Source organism: Calidris pugnax, unplaced genomic scaffold (assembly GCF_001431845.1).
Source record: "Calidris pugnax isolate Ruff unplaced genomic scaffold, ASM143184v1 scaffold474, whole genome shotgun sequence".
Taxonomy (NCBI): domain Eukaryota; kingdom Metazoa; phylum Chordata; class Aves; order Charadriiformes; family Scolopacidae; genus Calidris; species Calidris pugnax.
Genome location: NW_015091223.1, coordinates 314,756 through 333,185, shown reverse-complemented (window position 1 = coordinate 333,185; position 18,430 = coordinate 314,756). Strand labels below are relative to the sequence as shown.

Here is an 18,430-nt window from a genome sequence, read left to right as displayed (position 1 = left end):
CACCTCCTTCTGGTTTTAATTAATAAGGTAGCAAAATAATGCTGTTATCTGGCAGCATGAGAAATTACCACCTTAAGTTCTGCTCCTGGTGGCATTTGTTGCCCACTGCCTCTCTCAGAGGAGCTCTACAGAGGATTAGATTGTATTTAAGAGATGCTGTGTGTAATTACTTATGCACAATTCTGCAAGCCATTCCTTTCTGTTAGGTCTTCTCATGTTGTTTCTCTTGCTGGCATCTGGCCTGCTTTATGCATCTTCCATTTCCATATGTACGTGAACAGAAAGCGGTCAGGGCTCCCTTCAGCTGCTGTGATGGACTGGCCCTACCTGCTGGCAGAAGGGAGCTGTGAGCAGAAGGGGTCTGGGTGAAGAAGGCATCATGGGCATGTCTGGCTTGTGTCTTGGGATGACACTCAGTGTCTCTTGTGATTGTTCCTGGATAAAAAGAAAAAAAGGGGGAGTTTTGAGGGAGATGAGGTGCTCAAAAGACCCTGTAAAAGGAGAGGTGTCCCATCCTGGGGTTTATCCTCAACAAAGAGGCATCTCTGATTGATAGGATGAGACTCAAGTCTCATCCTTCATGTCTGAGCTGCCTCTCACCCTAGCTTAAGAACCAAAAGTTTTGCCATGATGCCTGTAAATGCTCCAGGAATGTGGGAACTAACATGCTAGTTTGGACCAAGGGACCATCCAAGCAAGGATCTCGAGGGAGGTGCAAGCCAGTGCCAGATGTTTTGCAAAAAGCCCCCTGTATGGACACCTTTCACACCTCATTTCTTCCTCCTTCCCACTAGTTCCATGGCTGGTCTCATAGCAGCCCATTGCTGTGTTTCCCACAGCCGCTCTCCCCCTGCATGCACCTCAACAGGATGGGTTATTGAACGCTCTCAGCAAAGACCCATAGTCTTAATACCAGTTCTCAGAGGTGGAAGGTGTGTCATCCATGTCCTGAAGTCAGCAAGAGACACTTTCTTAGAGATTATTTCCTTGCCTGGTTTTAGACAGGCAAAGAAATAAGTTGAATTGCAGGGAAAGTTAGCAAGCTTTGAAAACCTTGGTGAGCTCATGAAAACATGTTTTAGAAAACAGGGGGTTTTTTCCCTTTTTTAAAATTTCAAGGCTTTTTCATCAAGTTTTTTTTTTCCTTTTTTAAAATTTCAAGGTTTTTTCATCGAATTGAAGAATGATTTGGGTTGGAAGAGACCTTTCCAACCCCCCTGCCATGAGCAGGGACATCTTCAACTAGATCAGGTTGCTCAAAACCCCATCAAACCTGACCTTGAATGTTTTGAAGGATGGGGCATCTACCACCTCCCTGGGCAACATGGGCCAGTGTCTCACCATCCTTATCACAAAATATTTCTTCCTTTTATCTAGTCTGGATGTCCCCTCTTTTAGTTTAGAACCAATAGCCCTTGTCCTGTCGCAACAGGCCCTACTAAAATTGTTGTCCTTTTTCTCTTTAAGACAGGCAAACCAAAACAAGCTGAAGCAGTTTGCATCACTATACACTTCATTTTGGAGCCAAAAAGTCACCAGTGTTTTTTGGAGGAGAAAAACTATTAATCAAAATCATCATTTTTTCCATGTAATTCACATTAACTGACCTGTTCTCTTTTGTTTTTCAACCTTTTTGGCAGAGGAGAGAAAGCTGTTTGCCCAGTTCTTGCCCTGGATGGGCAGTCACCAGGCTGGGGCTCCCTGGACGCCTCTGTCCCCCATGACGGCCATGCTCTTCTCTTCCAGGTGCTCCTTTTCAAAGGTCTCAGCATCCCCATGCTACCTCCTGCCGGCACTTCCACCTGGGTCCCCAGCCTCAGCTCTCTGCCGACTTCACCCTGCCTCACGCGGTGCAGCCCCAGCCGGGGCTGACCCCCCACATGGCCCCCGCGCACCAGCACAGTGGTCCCCTGCACCAGCCCCTGGCACCGGTGCCAGCCCTGCCCTTCCAGGACGTGGCCGGACCCTCCTTCCTACCTCAGGCGCTTCACCAGCAATACCTCCTCCAGCAGCAGCTCCTTGAGGCACAGCACCGCCGGCTCATGCCCCATCCCAGGTAAGGGGGTCTTACTCTTCCTGTAGGAACGCTGAGAAGCTACATCAGCCTCGCTTCAGCAAAGTGGTTTCTGCAAAGCCCTGGCAGTAGGTGCTGGTAACGTTGGGTTTTCTTCACAAGTTCTCCTGTGTACCCCTAAGATGCATCCACCAGAAGGTGGTGCAGGGCAGGTTGCACCTACAGGTGTACCTTTCCCACAAGGACCTGTACCGTGCTCATCTAGTATGTCCCAAGATCACCTATTATGAGTAGGATTAGAGCAGTGACAGTCCCCCTGTACTGGGTGCTGATGAGGTCCCACCTCGAGGGCTGTGTCCAATTTTGGGCCCCTCACGACAGGAAAGCCATTGAGGAGCTGGAGTGTGTCTAGAGAAGGGCAATGGAGCTGGTGAAGGGTCTGGAGCACAAGTCTTGTGAGGAGCAGCTGAGGGAGCTGGGGGTGTTCAGCCTGGAGAAAAGGAGGCTGAGGGGAGACCTTCTCGCTCTCCAACCCACTGAAATGAGGGTGTAGCCAGGGGGGGTCAGTCTCTTCCCCCAAGGAACAGGTGATGGGATTAAGAGGAAATGGCCTCAAGTTGCAGCAGGGGATGTTTAGGATGGGTATTGGGAAAAATGTCTTCACTGAGAGGGTTGTCAAGCCTGGAAGAGGCTGCCCAGGGCAGTGGTGGAGTCGCCATCCCTGGAGGTATTTAAAAGCCGGGCAGACGTGGTGCTGAGGGACATAGGTTAGTGGTGGTTTTTATCAGTGTTGGGTTGATGCTTGGACTCTGTGATCTGAAAGGTCCCTTCCAACCTGGACAATTCTATGATTCTATTATGGATTCACAGATTTAACAGAGTTGGAAGGGACCTCTAGAGATCATCTAGTCCAACTCCCCTGCTAAAGCAGGGTTGCACAGAGCACATCACTCAGGACTGCATGCAGGCGGGTCTTGAAAATCTCCAGAGAAGGGGACTCCACAACCTCCCTGTTCCAGTGCTCTGTCACCCTCACCATAAAGAAGTTCTTCCTCATATTTGAGTGGAATTTCCCATGTTCCAGCTTGTGCCCGTTGCCCCTTGTCCTGTCGCTGGAAACCACTGAAGAGTCTGGCTCAATCATCCTGTCGCTGGAAACCACTGAAGAGTCTGGCTCCATCATCCTTCAACCCACCTTTTAGGAACTTGTAAACATAGATGAGGTCTCCCTTCAGTCTTCTCTTCTTGAGGCTGAAGAACCCCAGCTCTTTGAGCCTTTCCTCGTCAGGAGGTGCTCTAATTATTGTAAGACAATCATGGCAATAACACTTTGATGTTGAAGTTAACTTGTCCTGCATGGCAGAGAGAGCAATAGACTACATGCACAAGCTACCTCCTCATAGCTGCTGTTTTAAAACCATGTAAGAGATGGTATCCATGTGTCCCATCAGGTTTTGCACATGAAGAACTTGCTCCTCTGGGTGTAGGTAGGCTTCCCAGATCTATGAGGGAATGATGCCATTGACCTGCAGCGTGTTCAGTCACGGAAAGCAGCCTGAATTCAGACTGGGCTGATGACTGCAGAGATAATTACTATAATTCAGCAGAGGTGGAAATGGATGCCTGGCCTTGTCCTGATTGTGTTTTTTGAGAGAGGGGTTTAGATACCATGTAGGAGAGGAGAGCTTTATTTGGAAACGCATGGATGCTATTTGTGGGTTGGATCAAGAGTCAGAGGATGAGTCTTTGCGATAATGCTTCAGTGGGAAAGAATGCTGCAGACAGAAAGCACTTTCTTTCCATACCCTTCCTGTCTGAAAATTGTGTGTTCTCATCCCTGTTTTGTTTTGCATAAGCTGGATTTTAGGTGGATTTAATGATTAGTTAATAACTGGGTAGCAAATATGTGCGAGGCTGAGGCACTGATGATACAAGTGTTTATCTCTTAGTCATAAGCTGAATTCAAATAAAAGTAGGGAGCACAATTCCACGCAGAAGCTGCTTTGGTAAATGCTGTCAGTGCTCCATTTGCAGGTGGGTTGTGGTGTGGAAACGGGCAGGGAGGCTTTGCCAGGTCTCTGGAGGCACAGCTGCATTGGAGGAGGGTGTCAGAGACCTTACAGGTGTGTGGCACAAGGTCACAGTGATGGGATTCCGGGTCATGCCTTTCAAAAGTGAAGCCTCGGAGCTGTGGCTGCATGAAAAATTTCTTTATCTAGTGGTTCCCTGCTCTGTTTGTTCTAGTGTTTTCCTGCAGATTTACTTTTCCGTGGCTCCACTGGTAAGCAGGGGCTCGGCAGGGAGCAAGGGAGCATGAGCTTGTTCGTGATGCAAACCCTGCTTGTGCATCCACCTCATCTCTCTCCAGATGTCAACGCCCATCAAGCCACCCAGGCGCTTACCCCGAGTAGCACAAATGGGCAATAATCACGAGAAGAAACTCAAATCCCTAGAAAAACCTTGCTGTAATTTCTACTGCTTTCCCTTCCCTGCCCGCAAAGGCAGCGGAGCTGGAGGAGAAGGAGCTGGATGCCAGCCTGGCCTGTCCATCATCCAGAGAAATGTTGGCAAAGGCCAGCGAGAGTAAATTCTGCTTTCAGTTACTCCTGAGTAGTCCTGTTATGAATGAGGTTCCCCAGGAGTTTATGAACTGCACGGGGAGGCGAGACAACCTACAGCTTCTTTATGATGATGGATAACGTCTGAACCAGGGACGTGTTTTATCTCGTGTGTTGTTTATGGGGCCGACAGCAGAGAAAAAGCAAATAGTGCAAATGGCACAAAGCTGCTAAGGAAGAAGTGGTTTGGTTTCCTCTTTTTCTCCCTGTGCTGCCACCAAAGAGCATCTCCTGTAACTTGTGGGTGCTGCAGGGGGTGAGCGGAAGCCTGCCTTATGTCCATGGTGACCATGAGTAAACGACACAGCTCTGGATTCCTCTTCCCATTGTCCCTGACACCTTCCTGGACTCTTCTCTTGGACACATATTCACGAGCCCAACCATTAGGGTTTTCCCCTGGTGTATTAACACAGGCTCGGAGCAGGAGCCATAGGTACCAGTGCCCCCTCCATGGCTAACTCTCCTACTGGTCTCTTCCTCCCCACAGGCGGGCTCAAGAGCGCATGTCCGTTCAGCCTCACCGACTACACCCCAGCTTTGACTTCAGCCACCAACTGCAAACTCCACAACCCATGGGGCCCCAGCCCAGGTACTTAGCCGAAGGCACAGACTGGTAAGTCTTCCTTGTTTCCCTTGTGCATTGAATGAGGCGTTAGAAAGTCCTGGGGGAGTTGCAAGGGTTGATGAACGTCATCGCGTGTCAATGCTTTCATGAAAACTAATGGTGCAGCTCAACAGATACAATGTGCAATGGGTAGGCTGTGGGTGCTTCTAAAGCCTGACAGGCTGAGAGAGTTGGGGTTGTTCAGCCTGGAGAACAGAAGGCTGCAGGGAGACCTTAGGGCCCCTTCCAGTCCCTAAAGAGGCTCCAGAAAACCTGGGGAGGAGTCTTGATCAGGGAGGGGAGCCACAGGATGAGGGAAAATGGTTTTAAACTGAAAGAGGGGAGATTTCGGGTAGATCTCAGGAAGAAGTTCTTTGCTGTCAGGTTGGTGAGACCCTGGCCCAGGCTGCCCTGAGAAGCTGTGGCTGCCCCATCCCTGGAGGGGTTCAAGGCCAGGTTGGAGGGGGCTTGGAGCAACCTGGTCTGGTGGGAGGTGTCCCTGCCCATGGCAGGGGGTTGGAACTGGATGATCTTTAAGGTCCCTTCCAACCCGAACCATTCTATGATCCTATGATTCTTTATGCATGTTTATGATAACATCGAAGCATTGATATAACCCATAACTCTCCATCCATGGATGTAGACTGCAGACTTTAATCTTCCTCCAAGGGCTTTTCCTGCTGCAGGGCACAGCCAGGGTCTTTTTTTCCTGTAGACCAACATTTCTGTCTGAAACTTGATCTTCTGCTGTCCACCAGGCATTCAAAAAAAAGTAACCACAACTTTTTCTGTGGTCTAAATTAGGGAGCACGGTGCGGCCCTTCCCCGCAGGGTGGCGTGAATGAATTGATAGCTGTTAATCATCCTCCCACTGTAGCGTTCGATACCTTGGAAAAGCCGAGCAGAGAATTGATCGTTTCATTTTCAGAGCTGGTTTTGAGCTCTTGCGCAGTTAATAAAGTGCTGGGCCCTACTCGGAGGAGCAAGAAAATAAAAGCGTGCTTCAGAGTAGCTGCCTTTTAGCTGAGCAAAGTCCATTCTGTGCACTGAATGGAAAAAATAGCATGTGAACATGTAATTAGAGACAATCGCAATGTGTATGCACAAGGGGACCGAAATAAAATGTCACAGGAAATCTTAATTATGGCATTTCCTAACATCTGAGCGCTCTGCTCTGCAAACAGAGAGCCCTTTTAACACAGGGGGAATGTGTTCCCCCTCCAGGGTAATAGCATGCAACCTAAGACATGGACAGATCCTTCTGCCATTTTCTTCTCAGGTGTTCCCATTACTGGCACCACCGTAAGCTGAACTTGGCCGGGGTGACATTGTTCAGATCAGTTTGCGAAGTGGTTCACGTACCATCTGGAGAGAGCCATTCTTTCAGCCTCTCTTTCAGCACAGAGTGTTTAATTATAACCATTAGAAGGATCTAATAAAACATCGCTTTTTGTTCCCCTCCTCCTTCCTCCTTCCCCCTCCAACCCCTGCCCTGTGTTGCTCCATCGCCTTATAAAAACCTGAGGAGTGGGGTTGATAGAAATCATACACTGTGTGTGTACACTTGGGTGACTCACTTCCCCTCGGGGCACACGTACAGTTTTGCCCAGTGGCAAGATATAAGAACTTCCCTCTGATGTGTTACTACCCCATGAGCATCAGCGGCGCTGGCTCGGAGGTGGTAGGTGGTGGATACTGTTGTGGGAAACAGGGGTGGAAGGAAGATCTGAAGGTGATCGGTCATCACGGACAACCCAACCTCAAGTAAAGTCTTCTGGTGAAGAAGCAGTAAACTCCCCTTTGGCTCCTTAAATCATCTTCTGCACGTGCTCTTAGCGGCCATCATCCAACCTGTTAGTGGCCTGAAATTAGGGCAGGGGAGGTTTAGATTAGATATCAGTAAGAATTACTTCACTGAGAGGGTGGTCAGGCACTGGAACTGCCTGCTCAGGGTGGTGGTAGAGTTGTCATCCCTGGAGGTATTTAAGAAACATGTAGACGTGGCACTTCTGGGCATGCTCTAGTGCCCAAGGTTGTTGGTTTGTGTCTGTTTGTGGGTTTTTTTGTGGTTTTTTTTCTTGTGTTGTTGGTTTCTTTGGGTTTGTTTTTTTTTTTGTGGTTGGCCTCAATGATCTCAAAGGTCCCTTCCAACCATGAAGATTCTGTGATTCTGTTATCTGGATCCTTATCTTTCACTTTTTGGCTGTTGGAGTCCCCTGTACCATAGGCTCTTGAACCTCACATGTGAGCATTGAGATCCTGTAAAATTGTCTATGTAGCACAGGCTGGAAGGTGATGGTTGTCTTCGGTTTTCTGCAGCTAATGTGCTCTGCTTATTCACTCCTAAACCCTGAGTAAACACCATTTAGTGCAGTGTTCTGCTTTGGGTCCTTATGTAGACCCACAGCATCACTTCAGGAGCCTCAATATCAGATTTTCAGGCTCTAGATGCACTGGTGCACAAACAGTTCTGCAGCGCTGTTATTGCAATTATTCATGCAAGTTAGCAATGGCTTTTCTTCTTCATGAGGTCTCTTCGGTCCTTGATCTCAAAGCACTTTGTGGATCATTGCCTCTGCTTTGTAGACAGGGAATATGGGAAGGCAGGGATGAAATGGTCAAGCTCATGTGGCAGGGCTGGGAATGGACCCAAAGCCTCCTGATTTCCAGCCGAGCCTCCCATCCACCTGGGATCAATCTGCAGCAATTGGATAAATATGCAAAATTGTGATGCGGGACCTGGAAGATGCCCAGTCCTGTGGATTCTCACCCTGGCTGTGTTCCTGCCAGTTGCCTGCTGGGTTTTACCCTCTGCCAGGTTTTGTCCGTCTAGCACATGGCTAGCACTGGACCAGTAAAGACAGTCCCTCACCTCTGCTTCAACAAGGTGTCTTATAAGGGGGGTCCTAGAGGACGGGAGCTGCTGCCTGGTTCACGGACTGTTCTGGGTAAAGGATTCCTGCATTTACTGTCCCCTCACGTCCCTTCTCTGCTGTTGGGCCAAAGCAGTTTCACAGCTGCTGGAGGACATGTCTGGGTTGCTCCTAACCAGCCGTGGCGCTGGCTCCTGCTGTCCCCCTGCGCAGGGATAGGGAAGTTCAGAGCTGGAACGGGAAGCCACCCCTTGTGCTCTAATTAGCTCAGCCTTGGCAAATGTGAAGACAAGGGTTATTAGAGCGCCGGCTCTTGTAATTATGATAAAGTGAAGGACGTTCAAAGCACTTGTTTGCTGAGAGACTCTTCGGTTGGAGAGATGAGGGATGGGCTAATTGGATTACAGATGGAGATGCTGCCATAGGTCTACTCTGGTCCCCTCCACACGGCATGGGGATGGGGTTGCAGTTTGTCTCTGAGTGGTGGATTGGGCAGGGCTGTGGCTTTTGCCAGGATCACGATCACACCAAGTCCTGGGATTGAACTGGGATGTTTATCTGGAGGGACAAAGTGCCCAAATGCACCAGCTCTGCCTAGGTCAGGCTGCCTGCAGGCAAGAGGGACCATCGGGGATGTTCTGCTTCATTGGCATTGGCCTGTTGGCCATGTGACATGGTTTCCTACAGCAGCCCAATTCAGAAATGTCTAAAAACCTTTACATTTTCTGCGCAAAGCAGTTCTGGAATTCCCTGAGGCTGGGAAAGGCAAAAGTACAGACTCCCTTGTCACCCCAAGTCCTACCATGACCTGGGCTGGGAGACCTCCAAGGAGAGCACAGGCACTTCAAGAACCCCCAGATGGTGCCTAGCTGGCTCCTAACAACTACCAGAATGGTTCATCATCATGTCCCCAGGGTAATTTGTAGTATTCCTGCAAAATATTCAGAGCAAAATGTAACTGTTTGCAGTGACGGCAGCATAGGGAGGACCTGGTCTGGCTGGGTAGAGTTATCAAGCCTGGGGATCGATTTGAGCCACCAAAATCCTCTTGCTCTGAAGTTTGCGGGTTGTGTCTCTGCAGCTTTTGACCCCGGCTCGCACAAATGCTAACTGGCATAAGAACAACCCCTCTCTCCTTCATGCCAGCTGGGTGGGAGATTATCCACATTGGAGGAAAATCCCTCCCAAGGAGTAGCATCACCCCAGGTTGAGGGATGGTGTGGGCTGAGGGACCCACACCAGCCTGGAGCCCACCGGTGGTGGAGGTTGCCCTGTGAGCATGATATGACCGGCTGTAAGCCATGCAATGAAAGCCCTGCAGTCAAAAACTTATATATCTCCATCCTCGTGCCCACAGGGACCTCAGTGTGGATGCAGGACTGACTCATGCCCAGTTCCAGGTCCGGCCGGTCCCTCAGCCCTATCAGCATTACTTAGCTACACCTCGGATGCACCATTTCCCCAGAAGCACATCCTCGACACAGATGGTAAGTGAAACGCCTCTACCCAGAAATGTTTTATGCATTGTCTGCCAGAAGGCAGTCAAAATAAAGGCTGCTATCTTTCTATCACCTGTCTTACTGCGAATCCCACTTATCTCCGGCCGTGGGAGGGAGTGTCTGAAAGGATAATGTTGCACTCTGGATTAGAGAAAGGAAAAGAAAAGCTCAGCTGCTGCTCTGGAAGGATTCGGTCCGCCGCTTGCAGCACCACGCTCACAAGCTGGTCTGCAAAACCTGGGCAGAATGTGAGAGACTCAGCAGTCATTGCTAATAATATCGTTAATACCTGGACCAATGGCGGGCTCCCTGCCTGAAGAAGGGTTGGCAGTAAGTGACTCAGCCCTGACGACCATCCTTCATCTCATCGTTGTGCCTCTACCTCAGCCTTGATGCCATCCCTAAAGGTTTTTCCTGACCTTTTGCAGAGGTGGAGATGGGGTTTGAGGAGAAGACAGGCTGAGTGGGACCATTTACCATCCCTTCCCCAGGCAGGGCACTGTGTTTGGAGCAGAGCCATGCAGAGCATGGCTAATCCCTAAAGCATCCTCAGAAAACCTCACCAGGGTGTTTTTTCCCTTTGGCCATAGCTAGACCCTGACACCGGCGTACTACAGCAGGGCTTAAAGTAATCAAAGCTTGGATGAAGAGAAATCCACCCACTTAAAAATAAATAAAATCTCTTTTTAAGCTAATCCATGTCGAGAGTTTGGAACTGTGATGTTATAGCAACAGGAATTACTGTAACAGTTTATTCAGAAAAAGTGCTTGTTTTTAGTTATTGTTTATAGGAGATCTATTTAATAAAATCTTTTTTTTTTTTTTTCTTTTGTTATTGTTAGAAGTCTTCCATGGGGGAAGGTATGAGTGTGCTCTTTCATTTTGAATTTTTAAAGCACTAAATTTGAATCGGGGTACACGAGGGATTTCTATATGCAGGTATACATGTGGCTTTATTTCTCTCCCTCACTTCTCGCAGGTTGTTCACGAAATCAGAAATTACCCTTATCCTCAGCTTCAGCTGCTTGCTCTTCAGGGACTGAACCCAAGCAGGCACACATCCGCTGTGCGGGAGAGCTATGAAGTACGTCTCTCGGGGACTAGAGTTGTTATTAAAATTTTAAGTGCTGTGAATCTACACAAGCTCTAGCATAAACTTTTAAGACTGTTTGGTGGCATGGCAGTTGCACTGAGTCGTGCAGAAATTTGAATAATAATAACTGGGAGGCAAAGGGGTTGAGGGGGTTGGGTAAAGGATGGTTTGCTCCAGGCTGCCTGCATCTGGCTTGGGTTGACTCTGGCTCCCTTCATGTCTGTGAAAGAAGTGCTCCAGTTCTACGGGGTTTTGTTTCCCAGCCTGTCAAACAGAGATCAAATTACACTCTGACTTCTGAAATATTGGATATCCAGCTCTCTGGTCTCTGCCTTGAACCCTTAGTTATTGGTCCAAGAGCCAGGATTTAGGTCCATTATCAAAGCATGAATGCTTTGATGAGGTGGTGAAGCCCTGTAACAGGTTGCCCAGAGAAGCTGTGGCTGCCCCATCCCTGGAGGGGTTCAAGGCTAGCCTGGACGGGCCTTGGAGAAATCTGGTCTGGTGGGAGGTGTCCCTGCCAATGGCAGGGGGTTGGAACTAGATGGTCTTTAAGGTCCCTTCCAACCCAAATCTTTATATGACTTTATGACTTGGTTTTGATGAACATTTCTGCTGAGGAGAGAGCAGGAGGGAACCTTGGTCCCCAGCAGGTAGAGTGGACTGGTGGGACATTGTGCCTCAGGAACAATGTTGATGTTGCTTTGCCATAGGAGCTGCTGCAGCTGGAGGACAGGCTGGGCAGCGTGAGCCGGGGTGCCGTCCAGAACACCATTGAGAGGTTCACCTTCCCCCACAAGTACAAGAAGGTGAGCACCCCAAAACTGCACCATGGCTGTCAGCCCATCTCAGTTGGCCAAGGGTTGTGGGTATGGAGTGGACAGAAGGAAGGACTTTGGTGGGTCGTAGTCCTCAGGGCTGTCCAACTGACACCATCAATATTCCCCAAAATGGGGGAGGAATGTAAAATCCAGAATTGGTGCTGTAATATCTTGTGGGGCTCCTGGGCTGAAGCGGTGGTGTAGCTCAGCTGGCTGTTTCTCACTTCTAGGCTAGGAAGCTGCGGGCCAAATTTTCAAAAGGGTCTCAACCTTCTCCCACCCAGCGGGTGCAATTTCCCCCCTGTCCGCACCTGGTAAGAAAGTGCACACACCAAGGGGGCTTTGTGCATGCAAACCCACCCCATTCTGCATGGAAGCAGCGCTGCCCGCGCACCCTGCCATGAGGGCACTGGCTCCATGGCTTGGGGGAGCTTGTCCTCCCCTCGTTTTGCAAGAGGTGACGCCTCTGTTGGAGCTCATCTCCTGCCTGTAAGGAAATGGGTGCCATTTTTGGGGGTCTTGCTAAATAGAAAATGGGAAAAGTGCTTGTTTGCACAGTAATTTCACATGTTGGTCATTCCCAGCTGGGCAGTAACAAGTAGGGACATGGTATTGCCCAGGTTGGAAGTGAGTCAACTCCTGCTGCGCACGTCCTTTGACTGCATCTCCAGTGGATCCAGAAAAATGATATTAATAGGAATAGATGTGCAAGGGGGAGAGAAAAGAGGAGAGCTGACAGACTAAACACTACCCCACGGAGCAGTGTGGGGCTGGGCCAGTAACCAAGATGCCATGGGGCACAGTGGTTGCCCTTCTTGGCTGTGGTGGCCCCAAGTGCTTTGGGGTCTCTAGGAGAAGCCTCCAGAAAAGGAGACTATCCCCACTGCAAGGAGGATGAAGGAGGTGGTGGGGGGCTGTGTCAGGGCACCAGAAGACAGGCTGTTCCTTGAGACACTACCATCAGCCCCGGAAGGAAGTGGGCCAACCAGCAGCATGTTGGTGGCTACTTTGGCTGGGCTGGTTTCTCCAACCTGGAGGATCTGGCTGATAGATGAAGCTCTTATTATTTGCCTTCCTGCAACTACCCAGGTTTGGGAGAGCACTAGAAAGTCAAGTCCTAACCAAATTATCTCTGTAACCTTGCTGTAGAGAAGACCGCAGGAGGGCAAAGCTGAGCAAGAGGATGGAGAAGAGTCAGACACCGACGAGAAATGCACAATCTGTCTGTCCATGCTTGAAGACGGAGAAGACGTCAGGTATGAGACTTCCATCTCCTCTTCTGCCTCTTGATGCCATCTGAGTTGTGTTTATTGGGATTAATGCCACCGTGTGCTGGTGGGTTTGTCGCTGTTCTTGTCCTGACAAACGCACTTGGGCTGTTGCGGGGTGTGGGAAAACAAATGCCGTTTAGATGGATATTGGTACTGGCTGTGGGTGGGAAGAGCTCTGCAGCAGCAGGAGAGCCAAGTTTTTATAGTATCTCCTGGGTTTGGATCACCTGCTTCAAGGCTGTGCCAACGGGCCAGGTGGCAACTGTCAGAGAAGAATGGGTCCCAGGCCTCAGACAGCCATCTGGAGCTCGGGGACATCAATGTCTGAACTTGACAGATGACCAAAGTATGATAAAATGAGCATGGATGTAAAGTCCAGGGGAGTTTGGCTTATGGCCAGGATGGAACTGCTTTATTGCAGAATAAGTGAGATTACTCCACCAGCACGGTCACATGGAGTCATCCTGAGCCAACAACAAAGCCCCAGTTATCCCTCACAGACGTCCCCAGGCTCTTGGCTGGGTCAAATCTCTGCTTGTGACAGAGGATGGGGACAAACAATTGCAAGGGGCTAAGCTACCATGGCTGAAGGAGCTGCAGGTGGGCAGTGCAGCTGCACCTGGTCCAGTCTTCACCCTTTAATTGCCTTAAACCATTAAAAAAACCCTTTGATCCTCTTTCTGTGGGTCTTTGTGGTTCAGGGTCCCTCTGGCTCGCGAGGGTGAATGAAGAGATGACAAAGATGATGTAGTTGAGAAGCAACCACATTCCCTGGGGCACACCAGACACCCCCCATGGGCACACCATGGGAGCGGTGGGGACCCGCCTGACCTCTAATGAGCTGCAATGATAAAGAACCAAGAGGCTTTAAAGTATAACCCAATACTCCTGAAAGGTTAAAAAGCAGTAGCCAGGGTGATTAATAACTGGAACAACTCAAGTTAGGAGGATGTGGGGTTATTTTAAAATGCTTTTAGCTAAGGAGAAACTGTCTCTGACCTACTGCCCTGTGTGAGCTGGTGTGGCCTGGGAAGGCTGTAGGACCTAGGCAGCATCAGTGTCAGTACATTGGTGCTTTTCCATGTTTGAAGAAGTCCTGGCTGCTGCTTTCTGGTTCTTCTTGGACCCCTGGACCTCCTCCATCCTAAGGGGGTGATGTTTCTCTCTCCACAGGCGGTTGCCCTGTATGCATCTCTTCCACCAAGTGTGCGTGGACCAGTGGCTGGCCACCAGCAAGAAGTGCCCAATCTGCAGGGTGGACATTGAAACACAGCTCGGCTCGGATAGCTGAAAGGACTGGCTGGACACACCATTTTCCTTACCAGGTCGTATGGCCATAAACCCTTGCAGCAAAATTTTTTGCCTTCTGAGCCATTTTGATTGAGAGGAAAAGTCTGCAGGCACGTTAGTGAGGAGGAGGAGGAGGAGGAGGAGGATGAGTTGGCGGTACAATATCTAGTGGTAGGAGATATTGCACATACGCAGGATACGGGCCCGGTGAAAGGGAGCTGGCATTCCCGGAGCTCAGAGACCCCGTGCTGCAGAAGATTTAGTGTTGAACATGAAGGAACTAGTTGTGGTAGTCTGGCCTGTCAATCCTGCATCTCATGAGGATTGTATATATACCTCTCGAATATGTAGAAACATGTTAGGGGTCCTTTAGCTATTTCTATGGATGGCAGCTGGAGCATGTTAGCTTAAGAAATGTTGTGTTTGATGCCCTACTCATCTTGTGGTGGACATGTTGCTGTTACCTAATTTGCACCAAATATTTTTTCATGGATTCCTTATTTTGGTGCCTGATTAATACATTGCAGATGGGGAATAAAAAGGTCAACTTTCCCACCCTCTTTGTTAGGGGGGGGAGGGAAAGAGGCGAAAAAAGCAAAATCCTGTTTACAGTCAGAAGGGTTGCGCTCTTTGCCTCCGCCGCGTGTGCTTCCTTTCCTTGCGTTTACAGTGTGTTGCAAATCTAGAGAAGCTTAAAAAACAAAACAAAAAAACAACAAAAAAAAATAATAATGGGGAATAGAATGAATGAAGCAATAGGGAGAAGCTTCGTTCCTGCTTATCTGCTGGTGCTGGATGCTTTCTGTAGGGGCACAATGTTGGAGTAGATGTTGTTTCTTTGCTTTCCGTACCTTAACGAAGTCTCTTGGCATATCGAAATCCAGGGAAGGGCTGTCTTTGTGGCTGCCACTGTCCGTGATGCTTTCTCCTGTGGGCTGTGAGGCTGGCTGGCATCACCATCCGCTGCCAGCGTTGGTCCAAGATGTTGGTGAGGGGAGTCAGTGCCCATAGCTGTGTTTTGGGGTATAATACCGCCAGAGAGGTGCTGAGGGATGCACGCCACCAACTCCTCTCCTGTGGAAAAACCATCTCTGACAAACAGTGGGGGAGAAAACTCAATGCTCTCAAGGCACTGCTGAGGCTGCGAACATTTCAGCTTGTTTGGGGGAAGGCAGGTTGGAAGGGGGGTTTGCTTCTCTCTGGGTTGTGGCCCTGCCCCAAAGCACGGGCAGCTGCACCCCCCTGGTGTGTGTGTGGATGCACGTGTCAGGCTGTATCCGTGCGGAGGATGGAGCAGTTGTTGGGAGGAAACCTAATTGCATTAACGCTCAAATGGGGATTAGGAGGTAGTTCCCTGAAGGAGAGAGCAGTTGCCATCCAAGCTCCCCCTGAAATAAAGACCTCAGCACACCAACCGTAGGGACCGAGCTGAAGACCCTCTGGAGAACTGGCATTCACAACCAAAAATCTTTTTTTTTTTCTTTCTTTTTCCATTTTTTTAAATACTTCTTTTTTTTTTTTTTTTTTTTTTTTTTTTTATATTAGGAAAAAATCGGTCTCACCCACAAAAAATTTTTTTTTTTTTTTTTTTTTTTCTTTTTTTAAAAATTTTTTTTTTTTTTTTTTTTTTTTTTTTGCATACTAGGAAAGCAAAAGAAAGACACCGAGGAGCAAGGGCAATTAGTCAGGAACATTATATACTGAAAGTGCTGGTGTGGCGGGGATGATTTCTGGCTCCCCTGAGCATCTGTTTGGCTGGAGCCAAGAGGTGCTCTCCAAGTAAGAACAATCATAAATCACCATCGGAGAGACTGCGGGATTCCCGTGAGCTGTAGTTGGAAAATACCTACTTCAGAGACACCCCAGAGATCTTTTTCTTCCCAGATGGAGAAGGGAGAGAAAGAGGGGAGCCCTGCTGGGTGCAAGGGTGCAGGAGCCCCTCTCTTCCTGTGCCCATGCAGGTAGGAGGGAATGGAGGAGGACACATGGTGGCATATCGGGAAGATAGAAGGAGGAAATCTTTTACAGTGAGGGTGGTGAGACACTGGCCCAGGTTGCCCAGAGAGGTGGTAGATGCCCTATCCCTGGAAACATTCAAGGTTGGGTTGGACAGGGCTTTGAGCAACCTGTTCTAATTGAAGATGTTCCTGCTCACGGCAGATGGTTTGGACTAGATAACCTTTAAAGGTCCCTTCCAACCCAAACTATTCTGTGATTTGATGATTTTGTGATATATTTGCCACCCAGAGCAAGTGATGTCTTCTTGGGGGATGTTTTGATCCGAGCCCTGATGTCCACGGGTCAAGGAGTAATCCATCGATGCCTACGGGGCTTGCTCCAGCAGCAGCAGATTGAAGCAGCATTAAAAATAATAAAAATAATACTAACAATACGGACAAGCAAAGCAAGGCTTTGCTGGTAAAATACACTGTAATCTGGTCTGGTCTGTCCAGGCGTGAGCTGGGGATGAAATGGGGAGGAACGGGGTAATTGAGACCCTAGCCCGGCAGGGAGGGGTGGAGGAGCGCTTCCAAACCGCGCGTTTTCTTAAAGCCTATGCGAAAGTATTACTATTTGCCTAACGAACAAGCACAGTTTTTAAAAAAAAAATAAAAAAAAAAGCAAAACAGAACAAAAAAAAAAAAAAAAAACAACCCTTGGTGAAGAAAAGCACCAAACTCCCGTGGTCTCGTGTGAGTGACTGATCCCGAGGTGCGTGCGAATTCACAGCGTCTGGAGTTGCATCGGTGTGTCAGGTTCCTTTGCGTTTAAATAATTTGTACGAGTAGGTTGCGATAATAGGGTGAGTCTAAAAACAAACAAACAAAAAAAAACCCGAAACAAACAACAAAAAGTCTCTAGGAACAAAACATTGATAGTTTACAGGGTTTTGTGAGTTTAAATGCCTTATATTTAACAATCATAATTTATGACTAACTTGTAGATATTGTGGGTTCTTATTTAATTATTTTTATAGTTGTTTTTTGCATTTTTAATTATAATTTATTTATTTAGAAATTAATACTAATTTTTTTTATTACTCCTATTACCTCATTTTTGCATTGTTTCTGGGAATGGAATGCTTTGCATGCATCGGTACTTTAAAAAAAAAAAAAAGATTAAACATGGGATGTGGGGGTAATGCTTATCTTGTCAAAAAAAAAAAAAAAAAAAAAAAAAAAATCAGGGGTTGCTTTCCTTCTCTCTGCAACACCCTTGCTTTTTCAGAAAAAAAAAAAAAAAAAGAGAAAAAAATCAGGGTGTGTGATTACAAACTGTATTACTGTGGTGCTGTTACCTTGGATACATTCCATAAAAATGCAAACCTTTGATTCTGTATGCTGTGACATAGTGGAAAAACTGCAATATAGTGACTGTGTTTAGCACATATATATATGAATATTATTTGCACTCATAATCAAACTCTGGTGATCCTTTCACTTGCGTCCTTGGTGCATTGAAGGCAGTTAAGGGCCCTCTGCCAAAACCAAAACATTTCGGTCGGTTCCTGCCCTGTCCCCGTTGCTGCTGGTGATGCTACTGCTCTTGCTGCATGTGTTACCCTGCAATAACACCCAGCGGGCCCCTGCTACAAGGCTGTGCTTGGGGACAATGCATGTGTTCAGTGCAAGACTCCACAAATTTGCTTCAAAGGCTGAGGAAGGAAGCCCCAGCTGTGGTGGTTCTGGCCAAATTTTGGTGCCTGTCGGTGCTCAGTCTGGCTCTTTTCACCCCCCTCTGTGGGGAGGATGGAGGGACCGATTGAGCCCGAGTTTGAAGGCAACAAAACGAAAGGATTCATTGCAATTTTTAAGGGTTGAGCCCTGGTCTGGATGAGAGGGGCTGGGCTGGATGCCAGAGTGATTTGGCGTCCCTTTGTAACGCCTGGCCACGAGCATTTTCATAACCCAGCTGTGAAGGAAGCCTGGAGCAGAAGACCTCAACACTGGTCTTCTTGATTGGTGGGTTTCATTCCCCCTCTATTAAGGGGGAAACCTCAACTTGGAGCTTTTTTAATCCACTGTGGAACTGAGACCTGCACGGGAGACCTCTTGTCCCCAAGGAGGGGACCAGCCTTGAGCTGGAGTTCCGCTCCTGCAGCGGTGGCCTAGCATCTCCATCCCCATCCCCATCCCCGGCTGTGCCGCTCTCACAACGCACTGCCCTTCCCCAAAAGGCTCCTGAATATCAAGTGCTCAAGCCCCGCAAGGGGGTTAGAGCACCCTTGATAATACTTTAAGCTTTAAGCCATAACCACTCTTGGTCAGCGCAGATGCTTGGCCGTGGATGGACAGAAGTGGGGTTCGACGCATGTGCTCAGCCAGTCCCGTCCCCCCCCCAAACCCA

The 18,430-nt window shown here is 48.6% G+C and overlaps 1 protein-coding gene across 1 annotated transcript; it reads left to right on the top strand.

Moving 5' to 3' along the window:
• Positions 1 to 1,772: 1,772 nt before the first annotated feature.
• On the top strand, positions 1,773 to 17,264 carry RNF165 (ring finger protein 165). The gene is made up of 8 exons (XM_014959842.1): positions 1,773 to 2,056; positions 5,120 to 5,245; positions 9,467 to 9,596; positions 10,588 to 10,692; positions 11,415 to 11,510; positions 12,672 to 12,778; positions 13,967 to 14,118; positions 15,729 to 17,264. The coding sequence occupies exons 1-7, from the start codon at positions 1,881 to 1,883 to the stop codon at positions 14,082 to 14,084; spliced, it is 858 nt and encodes a 285-aa protein (XP_014815328.1). The 5' UTR covers positions 1,773 to 1,880; the 3' UTR covers positions 14,085 to 14,118; positions 15,729 to 17,264.
• The last annotated feature ends 1,166 nt before the right edge of the window (positions 17,265 to 18,430 follow it).